The sequence below is a fragment of the Lagenorhynchus albirostris genome, chromosome X (assembly GCF_949774975.1).
Source record: "Lagenorhynchus albirostris chromosome X, mLagAlb1.1, whole genome shotgun sequence".
Classification (NCBI taxonomy): Eukaryota; Metazoa; Chordata; class Mammalia; order Artiodactyla; family Delphinidae; genus Lagenorhynchus; species Lagenorhynchus albirostris.
Genome location: NC_083116.1, coordinates 130,915,170 through 130,931,329, shown reverse-complemented (window position 1 = coordinate 130,931,329; position 16,160 = coordinate 130,915,170). Strand labels below are relative to the sequence as shown.

At 47.0% G+C, this 16,160-nt stretch overlaps 1 protein-coding gene across 1 annotated transcript in view; it reads right to left on the bottom strand.

Moving 5' to 3' along the window:
* The window catches only part of DHRSX (dehydrogenase/reductase X-linked), a 188,572-nt gene that overhangs the window by 45,190 nt on the left and 127,222 nt on the right, over nucleotides 1–16,160 (bottom strand). Inside the window, exon 4 of the mRNA XM_060138412.1 lies at nucleotides 6,089–6,190. Coding sequence (XP_059994395.1) covers nucleotides 6,089–6,190 — 102 coding nt within the window. The remainder of the gene's footprint in view (nucleotides 1–6,088; nucleotides 6,191–16,160) is intronic.

Below are 16,160 nucleotides of genomic sequence, written 5' to 3'. Positions count from 1 at the left end.
ACGCGCGTTACGGGGACAACTCCTCCAAGGCTAAAACTGAAGTCCTGAGGTCTGGTTACAAATCTACCCGACTTCGGGCACAGGGATGGGAAACGAGATAAATCCGTACGGATGTGAATAAGTGATAAATATTGACCAGCTCGGCAGGACGCAGATCATTCTTGGGTTGGATAAATCCTCAGCTTCTCTCCTGAGTTCCCCACAGCCAGAGAGAGGCGGTCTGGTTCTATTTATGTCACGCTAGCGAGTGCAGAAATATTCCGCGTCTGAAACACCAAACGTTTGCAAAATCCTGATCGCTCTCTTTAGGAATAAAGTTTAGAAATGCAAAGCACGGAGTCTAGCTAGACGTGGCCTTTGGACGTCTTCTCTGTGGGACGCAGCTGGGGCTGTTTTCCATGAGAGTTGATGGGTGAACAGGAGTTTGTCCTATTAACCCAACTCCTCTGAACCCATCACCTTGGGGCGGGGGGGTGGGGGGGGTCGGTAGTTAATATCCCAGAGGAGGGTCCCAGGCATATCGTTTTCAGAAACTCTGCAGACCCTCCTGGACACCAACAGTACCATCGACAGGGCTCCCCTCTGAGAAGTCCTGTACTTGGGAAGCCCACTGGCAGCTGCTGACTCAGAATCTCCCCAATATCGGTCCCTTCAGAACTGTCGTTTGAACACAGCAAAGATAGACCCTCGTGTACAAACCAAGCCACGAGATGAATGAGAAAATCCTTCACTTCCCCCAAATCAGCTAAGTCTGCCCCGAGCCCCGGGCACACTGCGCTGGTAATGAATCCATTCTCAGTCTGGACTGGACCCTCCTGGCTAACCCCTGGCCCGAGGGGCATTTATCCCTGGAGCCATCCACCCATCCTGGGTACCGAGGGGGATGCCCCTTCCTAAGTCCAGGGGGCGCCGACACTTCTGTGGTCCCGTGGCATCTCCAAGAGACACAGAGGCTCTGCCAAGGAGGGATCCCCTTTCTGAGGGACCCGACAGCCTTCCTGCCCAGCACCGTGGGGAGCGGGCATCCATTATGGGCACCAGTATAACCTCCGCCCCAGGGCACATCGTTCCTGGAAGTTGCTGTCTGAACCCACAGAGGCTGTTACTTCCAAGTCCTAAGAACCGGGCTCCTCCCTACAGGGACCCAGACGGGGTTCCGAGAAGCACCGTCCTAAGTCTGCAGGAGAAACCGCCCCAGAGCCAAGAATGTGCCCAACCCGGCCAACAATTTGAAAGATAAAGGGTACCACACGACAGGAGCAAACACCACGTGTGATTTCAGCCAATCGTCCTGTAGTAACTGGACTCCCATTTCCGACTCTGGGAAATGGCGGTTCGGAGGAGTCCGGGCTGGGAAATTCCACGCGTGGCATTTAATTTAATCCCACCTAATGATGCCGTCTTCTCTTCACACGACCCTGTGTCACACTGTAAGAGGCATTTTCTAGGGTCAGGCATTTCACAGAATAAGTCTTTGTTTAACGTTTGTCTCCTTGGCTAGAGAATGATTTGCATGAGGTCAAGGGCTCTTATCACCGTATGGTTCCTGCGTATGATTCACCGAGATGGTGGGTGTGGTGGGCAGAACAATGTTCCCCAAAATGTTGTTTTAATCTGTGGAACCTGTGACTATGCCACCTGACCTGGCAAAAGGGAGTCTGCAGATATGATTACATTAATGACCTTGACCTGGGGCGCTGAACCTGGGTGAGCCCAGTGTAATTTCACAGTCCTTTATAGCAGGGAGGCAGGGGGTCAGACTCGGAGAAGGAGGTGTGAGGACAGAAGCAGAGGTTGGAGGGAGAGGGCGATGTGAAGGTGCTGTGGTGCTCGCTCCGAAGATGCAGGAAGGGGCCATGAGCTAAGGAATCTGGACAACAAAGCTGGGAACAGTCAGGAAATGGATTTTCCCAAGAGCCAGTGTCCTTTAGGGGCTCAGGAATCCCACACCGGTTGTGTCGCCTTGAGGTGCCTCTGGGGCACTGACCAAAAACAAGAGGTGCTGAGCTCAGAGGAAATATCTGGATGAAGGAGTTAAATCTGGGCTGAGGGTCAGCCAATGTGTGGATGAGATTCTCTGCAGAAAGAAGAGAGAGGGTGTGAAAAGAGGGTCCAGTGGCAAGCCTCCCAGGTCCAAATGCAACTCTGTCCTGGTTTCCAGAGGAACGTTATCTGCCTGAGAGCCACGCATGCGGGGTTTAAAATCTGCAGAGAAAAGGAACACGGGACCATCGTAGGATGACTGGAGTCATCTCAAAACTCAAGGGCACTACAGATAAATGCTGGAGACGGTGTGGAGAGAAGGGAACACTCCTGCACTGTTGGTGAGAACGGAAGCTGGTGCAGCCACTATGGAGAACAGTATGGAGGGTCCTTAAAAAGTTAAAATTGAGCTACCATATGCTCCAACAATCCCACTCCTGGACATGTATTCAGAGAAAACCATAATGTGAAAATATCCATGCACCCCAATGTTCATAGCAGCACTATTTACAGTAGCCAAGACATGGAAGCAATCTAAGTGTCCATGGACAGATGAATGGATAAAGAAGATGTGGTACATATATATATATATATATATATATATATATAATGAAATATTACTCAGCCATAAAAAAGAATGAAATAATGCCATTTGCAGCAACACGGATAGACCTGGAGATTATCACACTAAGTGAACTAAGACAGAGAAAGACAAATATCATATGATAGCGCTTATATGTGGAATCTAAAAAATTATACAAATGAAGTTATTTATAAAACAGAAACACACTCGCAGACATAGAGAAGAAACTTATGGCTACCAAAGGAAAAAGGGTCGGGGGGAGGGATAAATTAGGAGTTTGGGATTAACAGATAAACACTACTATATATAAAATAAATAAACAACAAGGACCTACTGTAGAGCACAGGGAACTATATTCACCATCTTGTAATAACGTATAATGGAAAAGAATCTGAAATAGCACATATATATGTGTGTGTGTGTGTGTGTGTATCACTGAGTCACTTTGCTGTACACCTGAAACACAACATTGTAAATTAACTATACTTCAAGTAAAAAAAAAAAAAAGAGCAAAACAGTCAACAGAGCATTGTATATAAACTAAATAAAATTACTTAAAGTGCTTTCCCTTTAAAAAACAACAAAAACAACAACAACTTGGGCTTCCCTGGTGGCGCAGTGGTTGGGAGTCCACCTGCCAATGCAGGGGACACGGGTTCGAGCCCTGGTCCAGGAAGATCCCACATGTCGTGGAGCAACTAAGCCCGTGCACCACAACTACTGAGCCTGCGCTCTAGAGCCCGTGAACCACAACTACTGAAGCCTGCGCACCTAGGGCCCATGCTCCGCAGCAAGAGAAGCCACAATGAGAAGCCCATGCACCGCAATGAAGACCCGACGCAGCCAAAAATAAACAAATAAAATGAATAAATTTATTTTTAAAAAAACCCCAGCAACTTAAGGGCGAGGGTGAATTATGGAGAACACATTGATGTCTTGCCTACGGTATTCTCCCCAGAGAGCTCTCTCCACTGCAGCAAATTTCTCACTAAAATTCTGTTGACCCAAAGCGGAGATCTGTTGGAGAAAGGCATCAGATTTGGGATACATCATTTTCCCTACTTCCTGGCAGATGGAAGGCTGTACTGAAACTGCAGAAAAGACCCTCAGTGGATATTCAGTTCTCTTGTGCCTGTGTCTATAAAACCTCAGGAATCCTGCACGATGGCAGCACACGGGGCACGCGCTGCCGTTACCGATTCCTGAGGGTGTTAAATGTAATGTGGAAAGAAGGTGTGCGGCTCCACACGTCTCCACGGCCCCTCCCTGTAACCCACCTGTACACGTGGCCATCTATAATGTTTTCTTTCTAATCAGGGCTGAGGATCCCAGGTGGCCATGGCCTTGGAAAGCATTTGTTTCTGCAAAGAGGTCTAAGGCATAATCATTTTGGCGAACTTGAAAGATATCAACCAAGCATACATTAAATTCATTCTGAACCTTCCCAGAAGAACTGCCAGCATTAACGACACGCAGAGTCCTTTCCCGGGGTAAGGAGAGGGAAATGGTATGAGTTGTAGGTGTTTCATAGGTACCCACACATCAGGGATAAAGACACAGACCTACTAGAGAATGGACTTGAGGATACGGGGAGGGGGAAGGGTGAGCTGTGACAAAGCTAGAGAGAGGCATGGACATATATACACTACCAAACGTAAAATAGATAGCTAGTGGGAAGCAGCCGCATAGCACAGGGAGATCAGCTCGGTGCTTTGTGACCGCCTGGAGGGGTGGGATAGGGAGGGTGGGATAGGGAGGGTGGGAGGGAGACGGAAGAGGGAGGGGATATGGGAACATATGTATATGTATAACTGATTCACTTTGTTATAAAGCAGAAACTAACACACCATTGTAAAGCAATTATACGCCAATAAAGATGTAAAAAAAAAAAAAGCCACAGATGCACACGTGTAGCTTTGGAGACACAGTTTATATCCCATGCATTTCCCTTAAGTGGGAATTTCTAATTAAACAAGTAGATTGAACAGCAGTATCTCTATCTGACCCTGACCGCCAACCCCATTAGTATTACGGGAGAAAGGTAGAATACGCAAGACAAAGAGAAAGGTGAGGAAATGACAACAAGCAGATCTCGGGAGCCAGAATCAGATGGACAGTGTCACAGCCTCAGGAGGAGGAACGACGCTCCCTTGCCTTGAGATGTGTCCCCAGCATTACACGTAGGGTCCCTCGGAAAAAGGGGCACCAGCAAAAGGGAGTTCGGAGAAGGGATTAGCTTAAGGATGTTTACATGCGAAAATGACCCTGGATTATCCATGGGAGGTTCCGTATAACCACAAGGGTCCTAGTTTTCTCTGCCATCCAAAATACGAATAATTTGGGACTTCCCTGGCCGTCCAGTGGTTAGGACTCAGCGCTTTCACTGCCGTGGCCCTGGGTTCAATCCCTGGTTGGAGAGCTAAGATCCTACAAGCCACGGTGCACGACCAAAATAAATAAATGAATCCATAAAATTGCTTAAAAACACTGGAAAAGAGAAAATCTTAGAAACAGAATAAAAGACATTAAAAAAACCCAAAATACAAATAATTTGACAAATGTTCTATCTATCTGGGAAAGAAGTAGAGTGGCTGTAACTCACTGTTTATGTCTATTCCTTTTACTGTATTAATTAATTAATTTAATTATTTTTGGCCACGCTGTGTGGCAGGCGGGATCTTAGTTCCGCAACCAGGGATTGAACCCGTGCCCCCCTGCATTGGGAGCACAGAGCATTCATCACTGGACCGCCAGGGAAGTCTCTACTGTATCAATTTAACTATTTACCTCCTTTATATACTGGATTCCCCAAGTCTGAAAGCAATGTGTGAAATTCTACCAGCACAAACGTTGTCCAGGAGGCTCACAACAGTTTTCGTTCTCTACATTTATTGTTTGGAGATGTTAAACACTGTGTTTCTCTGCGGAGAGTTTGGACGCACTTTTATGAAACAAGTTGACTGTAGCAGCGGGAGAGAGAAAGAGGCAGGGAAAAGGGCAGGAAACTGAGAAAGCAGACGCGTTTCCAACGCTCTTAAGAGCTCAGCGTGGCTGACAACAGGGCTCTGGGTGGTCTGTGGTCCGGGGGCGGGTGGAAGGCAGGGGGAGGGGAGATGTGGACTCCACATGTACGTTTGAAGAGTGCTGGCTGTAAGGATGACGTCAAGAGACAGTTGGGCGTGACGGTCTGGAGCCCAGATAATGACTGTCATGGAAACACGCTGAGGCTTTAATAACATAACCCTTGTGACAACACCCAGCCCTTTGCATGTCCCTCATACATCTTAGCCCAAGTGGACCTGTCCAAGTTATCAAATCCACAGGACACATCATCACACTTTACATCACTTCAAAGCAACATCCTAAAATTGATTATTCTGAGGACGAAAGCCAAACACATCAGTGGAACCAAACAGTGGCAATAATTGCAACATATATTTCCTTGGGAATCCCGCTTTCCCAAGGGACCGCTAGAGCGCGTGTCTGTGTCTGAATTAACCTCTGGATTTCACCAGAACTCACCGTTATTGACCAGTACGTGGAGTGGGATTTTCTTCATCTTGAACCTCTGGACAAACTGCTGAATGGACCTCATGGACGCCAGGTCACAATACAGAAATTCCACTGGAGAGAGACAAAAATGCGTGGTTACCCTCCAATTTACCACAGATGCTAAGATGATTTCTAAAGAGGTTAACTTCTATCCCTCCTGGGAAGTAACACCGGATTAGAGAAAAGAGGAAGGTCCACTGTGGGCAACATACGCTAAGAAGACCCTCTGTGAGTTACGTCCTTGACGATGCCCTCTTTTTGAGTGTGGGTGAGACTGTGTCCTCTTATACGGCAAAGATCCTGGGATGTCACCCCTATGACTGTATTTCATTACCTAATATTCCCTCTTGCAAGCAAACTAGAGGAAGAGAGATTCTCCTGCTGTTCTGCAAGAAATAAGTTGCCTCGTTGGGAGAGGGCCATGGGGCAAGACCCTCAGGGCAGCTCCTGGGAGCTGAGAACAGCTCCCACTGAAGAGCCAGCAGGACAGTCAGAACCTCAGACCTACAACCTTAAGGGACTGAGTTCATCCAACAACCACGTGAGCTCAGAAGACAATCCTGCGGTCCAGAGGGGAACTTAGGCCAGACAACCCTTCTGAGTGGAAGGCAGTTTTCTGGGTCATTCTGCAGCACTGCTGTCCTTGCACTGTCACAGCTGGCTCTGCTGAAGGATCGCTTTGGGTCTCCCCAGGCCCAGCTCTTGGTAAGACGCTCACAGGGATATCCGTGGTCCCAGGACCCAGGAACAGAGGGGAGTACGGCTTCCATATCCTGAGGACCAGCACCTACTGTGCCACACATCTCAGCGGGGAGACATGCCTGCAGGATTCTGTTGGTTTGTGGTTTCTGTAGGAAGTTTTAAATATAATTACACCTGAGAGCCAGCCAAAGTACTAGCTTGGGAAGGTACATATTTTGCAACACATGTTAGTGTTCACTCAGAAGAGACATTTTAAGATAATCTTGAGCACGGAGAATGGAACCTCTGTGGGCCAAGCCACACAGCCACTGAGGACAAGCGAGTGTATGTATTTATTAAAGTATTTTCCCTAAAAATTTATAGCGGGAGTTGGGGTGGGCATGCTCCTGGATCAGAGTTACTCAGCGTGGCCTATGGACGGGCACCATCCTGTGATCTGTTGGTTACTAGCCTGCCAGAGGACACGTTCAGAAATCGAGGATGCGTTTAGAAATGAAAAAAAAAATCAACAGTCATTTTATGTTTGCTGAATCCAGTCATTGAAAAAAAAAAAGCAACACTGGGCACTACCGTTTTGCATGTCTCTTACATGTATTTTTTCTCGTAATTCCTTTCTATTCTGTCTCCAATGGCATCAGGCTGTGACAGACTGGGGACAAGGGAGCTTTGCCACAGGGCGTTTGAAAGTTCTGCTCTAGAACACGGTGCCACCTGGACAGGCATTCCTGACCCACTGTTCTAACGTTCGCCTGAAACGCTGCCAGGAATGTAAAAAAAAAAAAAAGGAAAACTCCCACTACTGCTAATAACGCGAACCTATGGTAAAAGGATGGGTGGACCCACACGCTCAGCTTCCAGAAACAGAGCACTGTAACTGGATCTTTGAAATGTCAGAAGATGAAGTTTCCCTGCTCCTTGGGGGAAAAGGGTCAGAAATGACCAGAAACATGAGGACTGGTGTTCCAGGCTGACAGCGCTGCCTCATGAAGGAGCTACTGGGCTTTGCTTCTTTTCTGCCCATTCTTGTCATGAGCGCCCACTTTCTACATCCTTTGAGGAGCTGCCCCCCACCCCTCACCTCTCCAGCAGCATCACTGGCAGGATGATGGGGTGACGCTGCACAGGGAATATGAGTGCTCCAATCAAGCCCTACCGCTGAGAGGACCAGACTGTTCCCTGCAGACCAGGAGGCTTTAAGCACTCCATCCCTGAGAAAAGAAACGCCCAAGACAAGTTGCAAACTGTGAGGTCTGCCCCCCGTCGAGCCGAAGCACCAGGATTGATCACTGACAGGATACGGGGACTCATGCACGCTAGGGGCTCACCTAAACCCCAAGTAGGGGCTGCATCCCCCCAACAGCGCACACGGTGAGAGGGGACGGGGTAACTGACACAGCAGGGCTCCTGGCAGGGAGAAGGAGACACAAGTGACATCTTTCATTTTACCTGGGATGCCATCACGAACACCTTCACTTCTATCTGGATAATGAGAGAAATGAAGGTTGCGATGTTTTGAGAAGGGTCAAGATACCCGTAGGAAATAAGAAACAGAACGTCTGCCATGCAGAGGACTGGAACATAGGAGGTATACCAGTTGTCCGGGTAGCAAAGCAGGAAACCCAGGAAGCAGGTAGGGGTGCAGTTGGAAAGAGTAAGCATGAACCCCAAGGGGGCTGGTCAGGATGCAAAACCAAGATGGTAGCCTCGTATGGGAAGACCACACTCAGCGTTCTCCTGGATATTTCATTATAGAGCTTTTTAAAGCAGGGATTGAAAATTACAAGGCTGAAAAGTGTCAGGCAAACAAGGAGAAATGAAGCAGGGCTGGCCCTACTGACATAAGGTGGGGAGGATTCAGGACTAAAGTATCAATGGGGCAACGTGGACCGTTATCTGTGGGTCCAACGCCCAGTCAATCTGAAGTCACGATAGTCACGTGCCATGTTCTCAGAATAACACAATATCGCAGTCTGTGTCTCAGGAACCCTTGGGAGTGCAGGGAGAGGTGCACAGAACCAAAATGGTTATGGGAGAAATGAGTGTACGTCTTTGAGCATCTGACAGATCGACAGACAAAAAAAAAAAAGAAAAAAAGACAGAAACAAAGACCCAGAGAAGACTGTGGATAATATATTTGACAAGGTTGAAAATGCAAATTTACAAATAGGGACGAGTCTACCGTAGGAAGAAGATTTTAAAATGATAGGTGTGTGCTTCCAACGGTATTAATAATATGCTAGATTTACAAGTCAAATACGAACATCTCAAGGAAATGAATGCTTTTCTGAGAAAAATGCTGATTGTTACGACCTAATCAAGGAAATTAGCACTGATCAGAGCAACGAATATGGGAGAAAGAGAAAAATTAATGAAAGAATGACATCCAGAAAAGGCAGGGACGGTGTCCATGGTATTTTAGCAAATTTTGTCTGACTTTCAGAAAATAGATAATCCCACCTCTATTGACTGATTTAGAACACGTGGGTGGGGGGAAAAGCCTGAGTTGATTCTTTTTATGAAGTGTGCCTTGTTCTGATACAAAAATCTGCAAAGAAATAGCACCAGAAGGAGAGGGGAGTTCACATCAATACTCAGAGAAGGAAAAAATCACGAACAAAAATGTAAATTAAAACATTTCCACTGGGATAAACATAAGCACGTACGAGAAAAACACAAGATGGTTTTTAGAGAGGCTGCCTGTTCAGAGATGATTTCTGCCGTGAAAGGGCTCCTAGCATTGGTTCTGTGCCTCTCACCATAACCATTACCCGCCCTGGAACCTAACAGGGGTAATTTTAGGGCCACCAAGACCCTGAAAGGCTGAGAGGCACCGTTTATGATGAAGGGGGTTCAGGTGAACATGAGGGCAGCTTTCAAATATCCTGACACCAAGCACAGCCCTCATACACGGGGCCAGCGGGTCCCGGAGAATCTGCCCCCCCCCCGCAACGGGGAACACCAGACACTGTCTGGGTCCATCACAGACGAATTCGGGGAGCTGCCGGCTGCTACATCCGTGCCAGGCAGGGATGCAGCTTCCGGGGTCCTGGCCCTGTCTTCACTGCAGACAGAGGAATAGGGGCCCCCAGAGGACCAGGATGCACCCAGGAGAACAACTTGGTTATCACAGCCTGCCTCCCACCTTTCCCTGTATTTCTCTATGTAAAAGACAGAGGGGAAAGAGCACCCATAAAGCGATATGAAAAGGACAAACAACCTCATGAAAAAATGGACAAGAGACACGAGCAAGCACGCCCCAAGAGAAGAAAACTGAATGCCAAATACACACCCTAAAAGACACGCCATCTCAACAGCAAGTGGGAAATGCAGATGAAAACCAGCAGACGTCCCTTCACAGCCACCAAGGTGGCAAAGACGCCAGACCTCGCGTTATCAAGGTTGCTGAGGACGCAGAATACAGCAGTGCGTGTATCCGTTGCTCTCTGGAAGATAAACTGGTCCAGATCTTTGCAAAAGAATGTAATGTTACACGATCATTTCGAATATGCGTGTAGCATTAGACTGAGCAGTTCCACGCCTAGGCGTATATACCCTAGAAAATGTCTCACCCCTGTCCACCAGGTGATGTGTATAAGAACATTTGTATGCGCATCGTTGCTATGGGCAGAAACGAATTCAGCAGAAATAGATCAGATGCCTGTCAACCAGAAAAATAATAATTCGTTCCTTAAAAATAAACGTGACGTATACACACCTCTTGGCTGTTCTAGACAGACAGACGGACTCAAGTCTGCTGAGACGTGAGATGCTATTTTCTAGGTAGGAAGCAGAACCAAGCTGCCCCTAAAACCAGATAGGGAAAACGGACAGAGGGAGATTATCCTGTGTGTCTGTGCAAGAGAGAGAGAGAGAGGGAGAGAGAGAGGGAGAGAGAGAGAGGGAGGGAGGGAGGGATAGAGAAAGAGAGAGAGGGAGAGAGAGAGAGAGAGGGAGGGAGGGAGGGAGGGAGGGAGAGAGAGAGGGAGGCAGGGATGGAGGGAGGGAGGGAGGGAGAGACAGAGAGAGGGGGAGAGAGGGAGGGAGGGAGGGAGAGAGAAGGAGGGAGGGAGGGAGAGAGAGGGAGGGAGGGAGGGAGAGGGAGGGAGGGAGGGAGGGAGGGAGAGGGAGGGAGGGAGGGAGTCAGAGACACAGAGAGACAGAGCGATCCCAGGCACACAGTGAGAAAAGTGAATAAACCAATGGGCAATTTTCTCTCTGGTCCTGCTGGTGACGAGCACCCTTCCATGGCTCCTAAACAGGGGGATGTCTCCCCAGGACATGTCCTGAGAGGGGTGCGTTTTCCCAGAATAGGAGGCTGTACCCAGAAAGCATCCTGAGGACAGCTCTGCAACAGGACCAGGACACGCATGCGGAATGAACTCCTCGCAGCCTCTCTTCCGGAAGCCCCCACCCACCCCCCCGCAAGGGCGGTCTTCCCGGAGCAACTGGGCATCACTGACAGCATCTCAGGAAGCAGCCGCATTGGGAACCACGGGGCCTGGCTGACGTGCTTTCTCGGGGGCTGTGACTCCACACCAGCACAAGGTGGATTTGCTTTTTCTCTTTGACCAGTGCGGGCAGACCTCGTTGTACGGCATCTCAGTGGATGGTGCTTTGCAGATGCTGTGGGTTTTTTGGGATTTTGTTTTTGTTTGTTTGTTTTTACAAATGGAAGGTTTGGGGCAGCCCCGTGTCGGGCAAGTCTGTCGGGGCCGTTTTTCCAAAAGCAATTGCTCAGTTTGTGTCTCTGGGTCACATTTTGGTCCATCTCGCCGTATTTCAAACATTTTCACTAGGATTCTGTTTGCGATGCTGACCTGTGATCAGGGAACCTTCCCGTTACTACTGCAACAGGATATGGCTCGGGGAAGGCTCACAAGGGAAGGGAAGCAACTTTCAGCAGTAAAGTCATTTTTAAATAAAGGTACGTGCGTTGTTTTTTTAGACACAGTAAGGACCTACTGTATAGCACAGGAAACTACTCAATATTCTGTAATGGCCTGTATGGGAAAAAAAAACTAAAAAAGAGTGGATACCTGTATATGTGTAACTGAATCACTTTGCTGTACACCTGAAACTAACACATGTAAATCAACTAAACTCCAATAAAAATTGTAAAAAAAGACTTTTTTTAAGTTACACGTGAATTACTTATAATCCACGTGCAATTTTTTTTTAATTTAAAAAAAATTTTTTTAATTTTAATTCAATTTTAATTTTTGGCCATGCCACGCAGATTGTGGGACCTTAGTTCCCTGACCAGGGATTGAACCCAGGGCCCCAGCAGTGAAAGCTACGAATCCTAACCACTGGACCGCCAGGGAATTCCCAAGACATAAGACTTCACAAACCATGGTCTAGTGTGAACATAACTTCTAGATGCACCGGGGAACCAAACAATTCGTGACTTGCCGTATTACTGTGATATTCGATTTATCGTGTGGTCTGGAACCAAACCCACGATACCTCCCAGGTGTGTTTGTACTCCTAAAAGGATCAAACCGTAGACAGCCAGCCTGTACGGCCAGCATCTGAGGGAAGCCGTGAGGCCCCAGCCACTTGGTTGCTCTGTGTGACAGGTGCCTGTCCCGCAGGTGAGGTCAGTGGGCACAGCCAGGCAGGTGCACCTGAGCGATCTCATCCACCTGCCTTGGTCCCTTGATGCCTGTCTGTGCACATCCACTGCCCCAGCGTCACCTGTTCTCATGGTTCATAGTTCAAAATCCCCTTTTTCTTAAGCCTAATGCTCTCCTAGTTGAAGTATTTCTGCTCCCTCCATATTCCCTTTTTCTAAACTGTCAACTGAAAAAAAAAGCACAACCTAAAAGTTGAGAATTATGTTTTATTTGGTGGACTTGCTGACGACTTAAGCCCGGGATACAGCCTCTCGGGTAGCTCGAGGGGACTGTTCCAAAGAGGTCAGGAAGCAGCCAGGGTATATAGGGGTTTTTGCAACAAAGACCAGGTGGTTCAAACATCAAGAGATTATTAAAGAAACCAGACATCTCAAGTTAATGAATTTGGCACTTTTCTATATATGGGAAGATGCAGGAGTCTGAGCTCATTGAAATCATTCCTCTGATATGCACCTTAACTCTCTGGGCCCAGGATCCTGTTTCACGCCATCCTGAATCCCCTCAGGGCAAAACACTGGGGCAGCCAGGATCCTGGTTTTCTCCATCCTGAATCCCCCCAGGGCAAAGCACTGGGGCAGCTGCAGTGGCTGAGGGCTTGACGGCTGCAATATCCTTTGTTTAATGAAAAGGCTGGTGACATTTTTTTGTCCACATCACAGATATCTTGGAGATCCAATGCTGTCTTACAATCACCAGCTGCAATTTTTTGTTCCCCCTGTGCCTACCTGAGCCTCAAACTCACCCTTCTCAAGCAAAGCCCTGGTCCTCAGATTACAGGGATTCCTCCCTACAGACAGACATTTTTAGGACACACACATCCACCTCCAGGGAAGTTCATTTCTTTAAGTCTCCCCACTCACTTTTCTCTCTCCTTGGGAGACAGCAAACCACCACCACTGAACCATCACAGGAAGACGTTACATTCAACCCCAGAATCTCAAGTATAAAACCACTGCCACCACCAAAAAAGAGTCAACAACAACACTGGTAAAAAGCTTTGGTAAAAGGCGGTGAAGTTTGTGAAATTTTCAGGTTACAGATTATTCAAATGTTTATGGCTGTCAAGCATATTTGGAAAATGAAATTAAAGTGAGAACAGTCTCCATCGACCCCGAGACAAGTAACAGATACCCCAAAGCACTTTACACTTAAAGACAAAAGAATGACCTCCAACTAACTGGTAAGCCAGGTGGTTAGAAGGCAATCAGCGTCTTACTTGGAAACAGGAGCTTCTGAAGAGTTTTAAAAGCAATTCGTACTCCCAGGAGGTAAACGGTCCTTCTGGGGATCTTATTTAGTTTATCCACCCACAGAGCTGGACTAAAAGTAACTTCCACCCAGCCCACATGATCACAGGCCCCTAACTAGTGTAGGTTTAGTATGAGCGTGTTACCCACTGTTTACAGATTATAACACCAAGATGACGTGAGCATGCCTCACAGACAACTGAAGCGCTTCGTAACTCATCACAGGGTAAATGCAAATTTAATTGCAATGAGGTATCACCTCACCACCTGTTGGAATGGCTACTATCAAAAAGATAACAAACGCTGGAGAAGGTGTGGAACCCTCCCACACTGTTGGTGGGAATGTAAATTGGTGCGGCCACTGTGGAGATCAGTATGGAGGTTCCTTAAAAAACTAAAAATAGAGCTACCCTATGACCCAGCAATCCCATTCCTGGGCATATACCTGGAGAAAACCGTAATTCAAAAGATACATGTACCCCTATGTTCACAGCAACACTATGCACGATAGCTAAGACATGGAAGCAACCTAAGTGTCCATCGACAGATGGATGGATAAAGAAGATGTGGTGCATATATACACTGGAATAGTACTCAGCCATAAAAAAGAATGCAATCATGCCATTTGCAGCAACATGGATGGACCCAGAGGTTACGTCACACTAAGTGATGTCAGCCAGACAGAGAAAGATAAACACCATATGACATCACTTATATGCGGAATCTACTTTACAAAAAAGATACAAATGAACTTATTTACACAACAGAAGCAGACTTATAGATATCGAAAACAAACTGATAGTTACCAAAGGGGAATCATGGCGGGCAGGGGGAGGGGGGTAACGTAGTAGCTTGGGATGAACACACACACACAGGACTATATATAAATAGATACCCAACAAGGACCTGCTGTGTAGCACGGGGAACGCTACCCAATAGCCTGTGATAACCTTTATGAGAAAACAATCTAAAAAAACAATGAATATATGCGTATGTATAACTGAATCACTCTGCTGTACACCTGAAACTAACATGACATTTTAAATCAACTATATTCCGATAAAATTAAAATATTTCTTTAAAAAAGCAGAGAGTAGAATGGTGGTTACCAGAGATTGGGGTTTGGGGAAAATGGGAAGATACTGCTCAAAGGGTACAAATTTCCAGTTATAGGAAGAAAAAGTTCTGGGGTCTAATGTACATCCTGGTGACTATGGTTAACAATACCATATTATATACTCAAAATTTGCTAAGACAGTAGATCTTCAATGTTCTCATCACACACACACAACAAAATGGTAAGCATGTATGGTGATGGGTATGTTGTGTGTGTGATGGGAATGCTAAGGATCTCCTGACCTCGTAAAATTACAAGTATATAATACAGCACTGGTTCTGGTCATCATTTCAAAATGTACATGCACATTAAATTTTCACACGGGACATCTTCATAAAAAGACAAAACACCGCAGTGTACAACCTAAGATCAATTAATCAGTCAATCCATCAGTGAATGACCTCAGTCACAGAAAAAGAAAAAAGAAATTCAAATCCTCCAAGAGTAATGTTTGGTTGCCAGAAATGGAAAAAAGGGGAAAAACCCAACTCCAATATACTCCCTCTTCCCACCCACGCGACCAGCACTCTAACTTGTGAAATTTTCTGTCCACTAGGAGGCAGGACAACACCAGTCATGTGGGGTTCAGGGTGGAAAAAGTTCTTCATAAGCAGCTTTTATTGAGATGAAAAGACTTCCTACCAGGAGAACGCAAACAAATGTACAAAGATGTCCAACTTCCTTTGTTGCTCTCAGGATCCCCTTTCTTAGTCCCTGGTGAGAAGGTCGTGTGGTTACTTTACTTGGGTGTAGACACCAGCTTTAACAAGTTGAATCCAGGGAGTAAAGGCGCCCATCTGCCTGCAGGGCTCTCCTCACTCTGCCCCGGATTGAGGGCTTGAAGAGGGAGCCATGGGTATCAGCTAGCTACACTGTGTAACAAATTGTCCCAAACTCCCTGGACGGAAACAACACCCATTTACCATCTCCCAGCTCTTTATGTCAGAAGTCTGAGTCGGGGTGAGCAGGGTCCTCTGCTCCGGGTCTCACGAAGCTGAAACCATGGTGTCAACAGGGCTGGGGTCATCCTCTGTTGCTGGGGATCCTATTCCAGCCTCACTCGGGTTGTAGGTGAAATTCAGTTCCATGCAGTTGTAGGGCTGAGGTCCCGTTTTTTTTCTGGCTGTCGGGGAAAGGGGGCTCTCAGCTTCAAGGGGTCACTCAGCTCCGTGCTGCGTGGCCCTCCCAAAACACGGCTGTCAGCATTTTCTAAGCCAGCATAAAAATTTCTGCTTCTGTTTCAAGTCTCTCTCACAGGGTCACCTGTTTAGGCCAGGCCCACCCAACGGTCTCCCTTTTGATTAACTCAATGCCAACTGATTTTAGACCTTAATTATATC